The 13,066-nt window shown below is 37.9% G+C and overlaps 1 protein-coding gene across 2 annotated transcripts in view; it reads left to right on the top strand.

Moving 5' to 3' along the window:
• The window catches only part of SLC17A5 (solute carrier family 17 member 5), a 60,708-nt gene that overhangs the window by 34,606 nt on the left and 13,036 nt on the right, over positions 1–13,066 (top strand). For both annotated transcript variants that reach the window (XM_084889237.1, XM_084889236.1), the window contains 3 exons: positions 4,391–4,549; positions 9,492–9,624; positions 10,832–10,979. In XM_084889237.1, coding sequence (XP_084745363.1) covers positions 4,391–4,549; positions 9,492–9,624; positions 10,832–10,979 — 440 coding nt within the window. The remainder of the gene's footprint in view (positions 1–4,390; positions 4,550–9,491; positions 9,625–10,831; positions 10,980–13,066) is intronic.

Raw genomic sequence — 13,066 nt, 5'->3', positions numbered from 1 at the left:
TTTCTAGAAGGTGGGGCTAAAGCTGTTAGCCAGGAGAAGGACATGTTTGCTCCTATTTTGTGATGTATAGTATTCTTATTTTGTCTGTGTTCAAACATAATTATAGAGTGGTCTTGTTTTTGTCTCATTCCACCATGTTTATAGAATGGCTTTGTTCAAGTTCCGTGGGCGAACACCAGGACCTAGTTGTTATAAGCAGGCAAGCTCAGGTGACAATAGCCTGGAGATCCTTTTTTCTTTCTCACTAATAAAAGCTTTATATGATCAATCTAGAAAGGGAAACTGTAGTTAGCCCAACAAACTGGGGAAATGAGAGATGAGCAGGCATTCCAGGCCAAGTATATGGTGCAGCGAAGGCAGAGGAGACAGGGTAATAGCTCAAGAAGTCAGCAGTTAGGTCTGGCTAAAAGTAAAAGGCAAAGAGCAGCAGAAGATACAGGAGGTAGGCAGAAGTCAGATCAGAGGGTCCCCTGTGTCTCACTGAGGAGCTCAGATTTTATCTTGCAGGCACTGGGATGCCATGCATTGTTTGTAAACTTGGTGACAGAACGAGGCTTGCATTTTAGAGAATTTACACTGACAGCTGTGTGGAGAGAAGACCTGAGCCAGATGGGCAAGGTTCCAGTTAGAATGCTTTCTTACTTATTAAGCTCAGAAAAAGTCAATACTTGTAGGCAGAAATGTGATTTCATTCTTATATTTGGTCGATCTTACATTTATGGCAACATATATAGTTCTAATTCTGATTTAGAAATTATTTTCAGGGCACTCTACAAGTATACTCCCAAAGCCAGCTCATAACTAGTGAGCTCTAGCCTAGTGAATGCTTTAAGATCATCAACATCTCTGTTTTAAAGATCTCTTTTTAATAAATTATAAAAGGCCGAAGCCGGTTTGGCTCAGTGGTAGAGCGTCAGTCTGCGGACTGAAGGGTCCCGGGTTCAATTCCGGTCAAAGGCATGTACATTGGTTGCAGGCACATCCCCGGAAGTGGGTGTGCAGGAGGCAGCTGGTCGATGTTTCTCTCTCATAGACATTTCTAGCTCTCTATCTCTCTCCCTTCCTCTCTGTAAAAAATCAATAAAATATATTTTTAATAAATAAATAAATAAATAATAAAAGGACATTACCACTTCACCCATAGAGGTTTTCTTTCCTAGAGATCTCATTTTTTTTTTCTTTTCTTTACTTAATTCTTGAGAACAGCATGTTTTTATAACTATTTTTGTTTTCCTTTATACCTTTAAGAAAGAGTATACAATTTGGCAACACTATTAAGTAAATGGGGGCCTTGTTTTGAATAGTTAGCTGCTATAAATTAAAAACATCTATTGCATGCAACTTTTTCTAAATCAATTTATTGTTACTTGCATTTGACAGGAAAATGTTTTTTGTGAAGTTGCACATAGAAGATACTCAAGTATTTGTTGATGGCCTCACCCTTCATGTATTGTAGAAAATTAACACACTTTACAACAAATAATTTTTTTGTAGCTATCAGAGCAATATGTGCCTTGTCTTCCCGTTACTGCTGGAGCTGGTTCACAACTGCCTTTAGGGTTTGTTGCCAAGACCGTGATTTGTATTTGTTTTACCCAATGCACAGGTGTGTGAGGCTCCTTGTAGGTCCCTTGGCAAATGGTGCTGGATCCCACAGCTCCCACAAAGGCACTTTTGTCTATAGATGGATGCCAAATGAGTCTAGTACATTTTATTTGGCCATCTTGCTGATGTCACTCTCCTCTTATAGCTGGTCTTGGTTAAGTAGTTCTCAAAAAACATCAGATTATCAAAAATTCAGTTGATATTTATAGGCTGTGAAAATACACTAGCATGGCTAAATTTGCTTCATTTTTGCTTAATTTGTACAAACAAAATTATGCCTAAATACTGTTGGAATGTTATTATCAGAACCATATATTCTTCTAAAACAATACTGATAAGCCCTGGCCAGTGTGGCTCAGTTGGTTGGAACATCTTCCTGTACACCAAAAGGTAGTGGTTCCCATTCCTGGTCAGATTGTGGGTTTGATCCCTGGTTAGGGCATGTATGGGAGGCATGTAATGGATGCTTCTCTTTCTCTCTCAAAAAAAAATTTAAAATAGCCCAGGAGGTCATGGTTCAATTCCTGATCAGGGCACATGATGGTGCAGGCTCAATCCCCAATAGAGGGTGTGCAGGGGGCAGCCAATCAATGATTCTCTCTCATCATTTATTTTATTTTATTTTATTGATTTTGTTCAGAGAAGAAGGGAGAGAGATAGAGAGTCAGAAACATCGATGAGAGAGAGTCATCGATCAGCTGCCTCTTGCATACCCCCTACTGGGGATATGCCCGCAACCAAGGTTCATGCCCTTGACTGGAATCGAACCCGGGACCCTTCAGTCCCCAAGCCGACGCTCTATCCATTGAGCCAAACCGGTTTCGGCTCTCTCTCATCATTGATGTTTCTATCTTTCTCTTCCTTTCCCTGCCTCTCTGAAAACAACAAAAATATATTTTATAAATTAATTAATTAATTAAACATCACTGTCACTACATGCAAGTCCATGCAGCAGGAATCTTAAAATTATTACATATTTCACACCAAAGTTTCTGTTTCTGGGAGGGGAGAGTACATTATTCAGAATTTATTTAGTTTCCAGAGATCAGATACATTTAAACATGTACTTTTCAACACAGAAGTGTGATTTATTTCCTTTGTGGGTTTCAAAGCCATATAAAAATATCTATGTTCCAACTTCCTTTAAATTCTAAAATCTCTAGACTGATCTTGTCCTTCCTCTTGTCTCTGAGCTTTTCAAGCAATAGGGGTAGATGGGGAAGTTGCAGACCTCTTTTATCTCTTTAACTGTAGATGACTTCTGCCATTCAAAGGGAATGATTGGAGTTGACATTATCACATTAATTACTTTCAATTTTTCTTCTAATCTGAAAATGGACTCTATTCTATCTAATAAAAGAGAAACACACAAGTTGACTGTACCACCGCTATACCCACAAGCCATGCCCACACAAGCCAATCAGGAGCAAGTATGCAAATTAACCCAACCAAGATGGCTGGAGCAAGCAGGGGGCTTGGGTTTCCCCCAGCGATGGAGGAAGCCAAACTTCCCACCCACCCTGACCTGCCCTGGCCTCCGCTCAAGGCTACAAAGTTTCAATTATAGAAGATAAATAAATTCCAACAAAAATGGTGGCAGACACAGAGTTGGAGAGAACAGGAGGCTTGGGTTGCCCTGGCAATGGAGGAAGCCAAGTTTTCCACCTGCCCTTGCCTGCCCTAGCCTTAGCTCAAGGCTACAAAGTTTCAATTATAGAAAATAAATAAATCCCAGATACCAGGGCCTCCGCTTGGGTCACCAGGAGCTGTGGCCAGCCTGCAAACCACCACAAGCCCCTCGCCCAGGCCACACTATGCCCCAAGGGACCCTCCACCCTGATCCGGGACACCCTTCAGGGCAAACCAGCCAACCCCCATCTGTGCACCTGGCCTCTATCCTATCTAATAAAAGTGTATGCAAATTGACCACCACTCCAACACACAAGATGGCTGCCCCCATGTGGACACAAGATGGCTGCCACAAGATGGCCAACAGGGGAGGGCAGGCCTGCAAAGGAGGGCAGTTATGGGCAATCAGGTGAACAGGGAGGGCAGTGGGAGGGACCAGGCCTGAAGAGAGGGAAGTTGGGGGCAATCAAGCCTGCAGGGGAGGGCAGTTAGGGGTGACCAGGCTGGCAGAGGAGGGAAGGTGGGGGCGACCCAGCCTTCAGGGAAGGGCAATTGGGGGGGGGGGGGGAGGGGGGTCCGACCCAGGCCTTCAGTGGAGAGCAGTTGTGGGGAACCAGGCTTGCAGGGGAGGGCAGTTAGGGGTGACCAGGCTGGCAGGGGAGCAGTTAGGCATCAATCGCACTTGCAGGGGAGTAGTTAGGGGGTGATCAGGCTGGCAGGCAGAAGCTGTTAGGGGCAATCAGGAAGGCAGGCAGTACACATATAATACCTTAATCAAAAAAAATGAGGGGGGGAAAAAGAAGGCAGGCAGGCAAGCAGTTGGGAACCAGCAGTCCTGGATTGTGAAAGGGATGTACAACTGCCCATTTAGACCCAATCCTACCGGGTTCGAGCCTAAACGGGCAGTCGGACATCCCTCGAGGGGTTCCAGATTGGAGAGGGTACAGGCTGGGCTGAGAGACACCCCCATCCCCATGCACGAGTTTCATGCACTGGGCCTCTATTTACTGTATAATATTTTTAAGGAGTTGGTTTAAAAATCTGAAATTTACTAATCAATGCTGATAATGTGTTCTAGATGGGATTTTGGCTAATAAGTACAGATATCATCATAGCTGTAGCTTATCCTAAATGCACCTGGTTGTTTGTTTTTCAGCTTTCTTCACAGAAGTCAGTGCCATGGATATCCATGCTAAAATCCTTGCCTCTTTGGGCCATTGTTGTCGCACACTTTTCTTATAACTGGACTTTTTATACCTTGTTGACATTATTGCCCACTTATATGAAGGAGATCTTAAGGTTCAATGTTCAAGAGGTAAGAAAATATAATCATATGCTTCCTATATAAAGTGCAGATTTTGAACTGCACACACAATTTGTTTTTATCTATGAGAACTATTTTTATCTTAAATTTTACTCTAATACACTAAATTTTAAAGACTTGTCTTTTTTGCTTCACCATTGTTCTTTCTTTTTTCAGGGAGTGTAAACTCTTGATTTATGGTATCTTTTGGCTGGAACCCCAGTAACCATAAAGTTTTACTAATCCCTAGTTACATGCAAGATATCAGATCTATGTCCCAAATTCCTTTCAACTCTAAAACTTAAAGTGGCACCAACATTCACTTCTACAAAGAATCTCCCTGTGGTCTAGTGGTTAGGATTCGGCGCTCTCTCACTTCTACAAAGGATGGTAGCAGGACTGCTGGCAGCTGAGGAAGGAGTTGTAAAGTGCAAGGTTCTTGTGCAGAGGCTGCTCTGCAGCATCATTTAGGATTGGAAAAGTTGTAGTTATAAAGCAGTATAAGAAGGACCTTCCTGAAACTGCCAATTCCTTTGAACTCATCAGTTAAGGTAGTTCCTATTATCTCTATTTACAATGATGGTTTTTGCCTTTAAAGAGACTGAGGAAAAGCCTAAAGGGAAAAAGGCACAGTGTATAAGGAAAATTGGTGGTATTTTTGCTTTCAAAATTAAGGATAAATTAAAGACAATGTGAGAGTTAAAATGATAAAACTCTTAGAAAGTATACATCTCTGTGACCTTGGACTGGGTAAGTTTTTTATATATAACACCAAAAGCACAACTAATCAAAGTAAAAAAACTAGATAAGTTGTACTTTATCAGAATTAAAAACTTTTGTGCATCAAAGGACACTATCAAGAATTCAAACCCACTGGAGGGGAGAAAATATTTGCAAGTCACATATCTGATAGGGGTCTAGTAACCGCATTATATAAAGAACCCTTACAACTCAATAATGAAAACACACCATTTTTTAAATGAGCAAATGATTTGAATGGACATTTTTCCAAAGATATACAAGTGGCCAATAAGCCCATGTAAAGATGCTCAGCATCATAAATCATTTGGGAAATGTAAATGAAAACCATAACCATATGCCACTACTCATCTATTAGAATTAAAAACAAACAGAAAAAACAAGTGTTGAGGATATGAAACCTTCATACACTGCTGGTGGGAACGTAAAATGATGTAGCCACTGTGGAAAAGAGTTCATCAATTCCTAAAAAAAAAAATGTAAACAAAGTTATCATATGACCCAGTAATTCCATTCCTAAGTTTACATGAAGAGGATTGAAAATATATGTCCCACAAATACATTTACACAAATGTTTGTAACAGCATTACTCATACTAACCAAAAAGTGGAAATAACCCTAATGTCCATCAGCTAGTGAAGAGATAAACAAAAGGTAGTATATTCATATAATGGAGTGTCACTCAGCCACAAAGTGAAAGATAGCCCTCGTTGGGGCCCAAGGCAGGCCAACCCAAGATAGCCACAATGGCATATTGATTCTTTCTAAGTGGCAAAATCACTTACAAAGCATATATTCTTTCTGATATTCATAGCAGCACAATTTATAATAGCTAAGTTTGAAAACAGCCCAAGTGACTATCAGTAGATGAATGGATAAACAAGCTGTGATACATTTACACCATGGAATACTATGCAGCAGTAAAAAAGAAGGATCTCTTACAATTTTGAGATAACATGGAGGTATCTGGAGAGTATTATGCTAAGTGAAATAAACCAGTCAGAAAAAGATAAGCATCACATGGTCTCATTCATATGTGGAATATAATGAACAAAAACATTAAAAAAAGCAGTTGAACAAAACAGATCCAAAGACAGAGGAAGGGAACAGATGTGGGTGGGAATGGGTGGGAAGAGATCAACCAAAGAACGTGTATGCTGATCTAAATATTCCACTGAGGTTTCTTTTTGAGATTTTCCTTGGAGAACTATAGAAATAATGAAATATCAATAGCTGGCTAGTAATTACTGCTGTGCACTTAATTGCCTTTATTTTTTATGGAATTTTTAAAGTTCTATAATGAGAGAATTTAAAATAAGAACCTTTTACCTTGCATTTTCATATTTAAAAAGGCATTTCCTTTTTTGAATCAAATTTTTTAAAAATGTGAATAGAGTTTGACAATAATTCTCTACTTAAATAGATTTTTATTGAGATAACATTAATTTATAACATTATATACGTTTCATGTATACAATATTATGATTTGATATTTGTATATATTATAGTAAGTTCATCATCAAAAGCCTAGTTTTCATCTGTCATCATATATTTGACCCCCTAAAAGCCTCTTTTTTTACATGGATTTTTTTTCTTGAGAAATCAATTTATTACATTCATGAAATGGCCTTTCCTTAGAATAAGGCTAGCTTTGTATTTAAAATTACAATCTCTCATTAATTAATAATTATAAAGTTTTTAATCTGTTATAATCTTGCTTTTTCTTTTTTTTCTTTTTTCTTTTTCTTTTTTTAAAATATATTTTATTGTTTTTGTTCAGAGAGGAAGGGAGAGAGATAGAGAGCTAGAAACATTGATGAGAGAGAGTCATCGATCAGCTGCCTCTTGCACACCCCCCACTGGGGATATGCCCGCAACCAAGGTACATGCCCTTGACCGGAATCGAACCCCGGTCCCTTCAGTCCCCAAGCCGACGCTCTATCCATTGAGCCAAACCGGTTTCGGCATAATCTTGCTTTTTCGTGTAAATTTAGTTTCATTAGTTATCCTACCATTTCTTTCCCCCCCCCCCCCCCCCCAGTTTTTTTCAATTCTATCGTTCGTATTTCTTACAACTCAGTGAGAGTCAGGGCAATATCTATTAACCTATTTTAGATATTAATATTTTGGGATCAATTTTTTAAATAAATGAATACAAGAAATTTTATCCTTGCACAGAAAGCTGAATAACAGTAGAAGGTACTCATGGAATGAATAAATGTTGAAGATTTTAGTAGTTTTAGGTTGTTGGGAGTTTTTAACATTGGAGCATTATTTTTTTTCATATGTTTTATTGAATTTTTTATAGAAAGAAAGGGAGAGGGAGAGAGAGTTTGAAACATCGATGAAAGAGAAACATCAATCAGCTGCCTCCTGCACACCCCCTACTGGGGATGTGCCCACAACCAAGGTACATGCCTTTGACTGGGACCCTTGAGTCCGCAGGTTGACACTCTATCCACTGAGTCAAACTGGTCATGGCTAACAGTGGAGCTTTAAGAGAAAAAAAAAAAAGGGAGCTTTAAGTGGAAAAATTCAGTAACTCTGTGAATTATCAGCCTTATCTCATTAGGGAACAAGACCAAGATCTGAAAATTCATTTCTCTACTTGCTACAGCTTATTCCTCTGTAGGATTCTGCCCCAAGTAACAATAGATGTAATCCCACTGTGCAGAAGTCTAAATGTAATCACATTTAAAGAGGAAATTACACAGCATAATACTAGAAAGAAACAAAAATTTTCAGGTACAGCCCTAGCTGGTTTGGCTCAGTGGAGAGCATCAGCCTGCGGACTGAAGGGACCCAGGTTCGATTTTGGTTCAAGGGCACATGCCTGGGTTGCAGGCTTGATCCCTGATGGGGGACATGCAAGAGGCAGCCAGTCAATGATTCTCTCTCATAATTGATGCTTCTCTCTCTCCCTCTCCCTCTCTAAAATCAATGAAGATATATATCTATATATATTTTAATGTCCTCAATTATAGAAGAACTGAAAGCATACAGCATCTGAATACTGAAAACCACAAACTACGATGAAACATTTTCTTAAGCACAATTTAATATAAAATATTAAATTTTTCTGGTCTGCACCGTGAATGGTGCTTAAATGGAATTATTGTAAGATTTAATTATTGCTGATAAAATATCTTTCTGCCTTTTTTGTGTTTGTAAACACTAACAAGAGTATCCATCTCTCTTAGATTATAAAAGCATTTGTATTTGTGGGTGTTTTGTGGGGGTTTTTTTTTGTTTGTGTGTGTGTGTGTGTGTGTGTGTGTGTGTTGTTTTTTGTTTTGTTTTTTCATTTAGTCTTGGCACCTCAGACTTATGCTGAGGAAAATGAATAGAAGAAAAATTTCTCTTATTCTGAGTGTGTGTGCTTCATTTTACAGAATTTGTGATATCCTAAAAAGCTGTCAAGTAATTTCCTACAAAAATAACACATTTCCATGATTAATTCTGTTTCATATCCCATTTTGCTTAGGTGATAACTTAAAGAGGGAAAAGATAGAGTGTTTCTCAATTATAGGCTTTGTCCTCTGCTCAAAGTATATGCTAGTGCACCAGCACCTGACCTAGATGGTGTTCACTTAAGAATAACTTGTTAAGATATATATTTGATTTATATGCTTTCTGTATCTGTTTTATTTTATAATAAAAATATTTTTAAAATAAATGACATTCAAGACAGAAACTTCGGTGGGGAAAATCCATACTCTAATAGAAAGACATCTTCTCTCAGTGAAGCTACTGCCCAAGTCCCAAAATAACATTCAAGATTGCCTTGAGCAGATTGGACTATAGTGAGCCCTGGTTCCCTCTGAGACAGGATCTTAGGGACTGCATTGAACTGAATCCCAAAATTCTTCTATAGACCAAACTTATTTACTATCTATAGTAATACCTGTTAATATGCTAATTAGACCAGACGTCCATCCATATTACCTTCGGACAAAGCCAGGGCTGTGAGGGAAGCCCAGGTCCTGGGTGTCAGAGGGAAGCTGGGGGATGGAAAGCCTACCTTTAGTACTTATATAAAAATTAACAGTTTATTGCTATGGATTTCCTTTGTTTTTGAATGTTGAATGTGTATGCGTGCACGCGCACGTGTGTGTGTGTGTGTGTGTGTGTGTGTGTGTGTGTGTGTGTTCTTCCTCCCATCATAATTAATTCCGTATTTTCTTATTCTTCCCAGAATGGGATTTTATCTGCAGTGCCTTATTTTGGCTGTTGGTTATGTATGATCATGTCTGGTCAAGTTGCTGACTATTTAAGGGCAAAATGGAATTTTTCAACCGTATGTGTTCGAAAAGTTTTTAGCCTTATAGGTAAGTGATGTGAATCAGGTTTTGTTTTGGCTTGCAATTATTTACTATGTTTACAGTGTAAACCAAGGTACAAATGATAATATTAGTCATTTATTTTGTTCACATAATAAAACATATTTTAATGCATGTAATGTATTTGTTTACAGAATTATCCTACTTGGGATAATTCTGTAAACACTCTGGGCACTTACCACTGAAAGTTGCTGTCCCGTTTCACTGCTTACTTACTTCAACTCTCAAGAAGTTATTCCACATCTTTAAGTGAAATAAATCCCTTTAGATTATAAAAAGGGGGGCTTTCTCTTTTTTGGCTTTCTGTGGACCTGCTCTCTTCAGTATGGTAGCCACTAGGCAGATATCTCTATTTAAATTCAGTTGAAACTTAAAAATAAGTTTCTCGGTTGCAGTTTCAGTATATACAAATACAACAATTCTATTCTCACAGAGATAGGATTGCACTGCTGTAGACAGAAAAAAATGGCAGCCACTCATAAGACCTTTTCCATTACTTGTATTCTATGCTTAACTGCCTGAATAAACTATGCATATTATTTGCAGTTGTTAAGACCTAGATGGGCCAAAAATGGTTTGGCTCAGTGGTAGAGCGTTGGTCTGCGGACTGAAAGGTCCCGGGTTTGATTCCGGTCAAGGGCATGTACCTTGGTTGCAGGCACATCTCCGGTAGGGGGTGTGCAAGAGGCAACTGGTCGATTTTCTCTCTCATCTACGTTTCTAGCTCTCTATATCTCTCTCCCTTCCTCTCTGTAAAAAATCAATAAAATATTTTTTAAAAGACCTAGATGGAATGTTTTTCTAACTTTATTTAACAGCCTATCGCTTAGTTTATTTTTTTTGAATTTTAAACCACACTCTGTATCAGCTATTGCCTCTCCCTGGGACCATATTTTTCATCTTCTCTTCTTGCTCTTTTCTATAGCATTGTAGAACTTTAGCTGAGTCTTGGTTACATGTAGATTTAATGGCAATGCATAATAATATTTTACTTTTATATTGGTTGTATTATGCCTATATGTTTTCCACAAATTTTTTCATGAAACTATTAATTTAAATTTAGAGTCTTCTAGGAAATATAATGTTTCTACAGTAGGTGGCAGTAATGTCCAATCTCAGATTTATACTATAGTAAGGTAGAGCAGGCAAATATTAATTCTGGGGCTTCTTTTCTTTTTGTAACCTTTTACTTCAGGAATGATTGGACCTGCAGTATTCCTGGTAGCTGCTGGATATATAGGTTGTGATTACTCTTTGGCTGTTGCATTCTTAACCATATCAACAACCCTGGGAGGCTTTTGCTCTTCTGGATTTAGCATCAACCACCTGGATATTGCTCCTTCGTGAGTACTAATAGAAAGATTCTCTGTGATTAAGTTATTCTGTAATTGTGATAAAATATACATAATATAATATTTATCATTTTTTAGTGTACAGTTCTGTGGCATTAAGGGCATTACCATTGTTGTGCAACCGTCACCACAAATCCATCTTCAGAACTTTGTCATCTTCCCAAACAGGAACTCCCTAACCATTAGACACCAACTTCCCATTCCCCCTCCCCCACAGTTCCTGGCAACCACCATTCCACTTTCTGTCTCTTTAAGTTTGACTACTCTAGTAATGATTTTAAATTCTTGAAGATGTTTTTAAATTTAAATTTCAAACTACCATCACCTTTGTACACACTGTTTCCATAAAAACATTACATAAAATACATTATAACTGCTGCTGATCATACCGAGAAACTTGTTTAGTTATCTCTTCATTTCTATAACCATAACTTTTAATTAGAGAAGTTGATGGGTTAAATAACTGAGTTTATATATCAGTTACATGTATATATATTTAAATAGCTACAAAAAGTAACTGCATAATAGTGAATTCTACAGGAGATTATTTAAGTTTATATTATGAATAAAATTGAAATTGAAATAGAAAATGTAATATATCCTGATATTAGAAATAGAAAGGAAATAATAGATCTAGATTTACCGCACTAATTTATACTTTATAATCTAATCACAGTCCTAAAATGCAAGGGTCCTCTCAAAATTCAAAATTCCAATGAAAGTTAAAGTGCCCAAGTCTAGAGAGCTTATTCTTTTGTGTGACTATGAAGCTGATAGTTGCTCATTTGATAGTGGTAACTATTTGTCTTAAGCAGTAATGTTTTTATTAGTAATTAAAAATTTGTAGGAATAATAATTGCTTATACACTGACTACAAAATAGCCACTCATTTTACAGAGAGAGTGATACCTTCCTGAGTCAATTATTTTCATAGTTTTCCATATAATTAAAATTGACTTAAACTTTTAAAATATATATTTTATTGATTTTTCACAGAGAGGAAGAGAGAGGGATATAGAGTTAGGAACATCAATGAGGGAGAATCATCGATCAGCTACCTCTTGCACACCCCCTACTAGGGATGTGCCCGCAACCAACATACATGCCCTTGACCGGAATCGAACCCGGGACCTCCCAGTCCGCAGGCCGACGCTCTATCCACTGAGCCAAACCGGTTTCGGCTGACTTAAACTTTTAGAATAAGAAACTAACAGTTTCTTATCTGAATCCTTTTCTATAATTGAATTTAGATTTATACTGCCAGAATCTGTATTTCATATCCTTAATAAAGTCTCACTTGTGAATGAAGTACAATTTTTAAATTGAGCACCTGAGAGAGAAAAGCTAAAATAAAGGTTATATATAGAAAATGGGGAAATAACCAGAAAAGAAAACTTAAAAAGGAACCACCAGAGAGATAGAGGAAAATCAAGAATGTGGTGTCAAAGAAACCAGGACTATCCAGTCCTCAATCCAATAATGAGATCTGGATGACAGATAAAGATTTAGGAGTCATCAACATATGAGTAGTAGATGAAGCCATGGGGTTGGATAAAATTACTCAGCAAACTGATGAGAACCTTGGGAATCCATTAAGTGAAACAAGAGCCTGATGCAAAGATAATTGATAAGAAGCAACAAGAGAAGGAAAATAAGTAGAGGTTGGGATCCCCAGAGGGAGGGCTTGATCAGTAGTGTCAGGTGCAGCAGTAGGTTGAAAAATCTTAACTGTTAGTCTTTGATTTTTCTGTGATATAGGAGTCACTAAGAAGGGTGATAGGCAGAATAGACTTGAGAATGATAAAGGTTCAAAATAGCTACTGAGAAAAAGTTACTAAGAGCTCAAAGGGATTTTTGGCATTGGTGAGGATCGGCTGAATTAGAGATTAATTTTATACTCTCATTGTTGTACTAAATTGTTATTTCTTTCTAAGGCATTCAGCAGCCCATGTGTAGGATTGAAAATGTGCTGTTGGATTGATCTAGGCTTGAGATTTTAATGAGCTTTGGGTTGATTAACAGTCAAAAGGGGATATGGGAATTGAGAGTTGGGCACAGAAGAGATATAGGCTATGTTA

Source organism: Pipistrellus hanaki (assembly GCF_964339955.1).
Source record: "Pipistrellus hanaki genome assembly, chromosome: 7".
Taxonomy (NCBI): Eukaryota; Metazoa; Chordata; class Mammalia; order Chiroptera; family Vespertilionidae; genus Pipistrellus; species Pipistrellus hanaki.
This window is presented reverse-complemented; position numbering and strand designations above follow the sequence as displayed.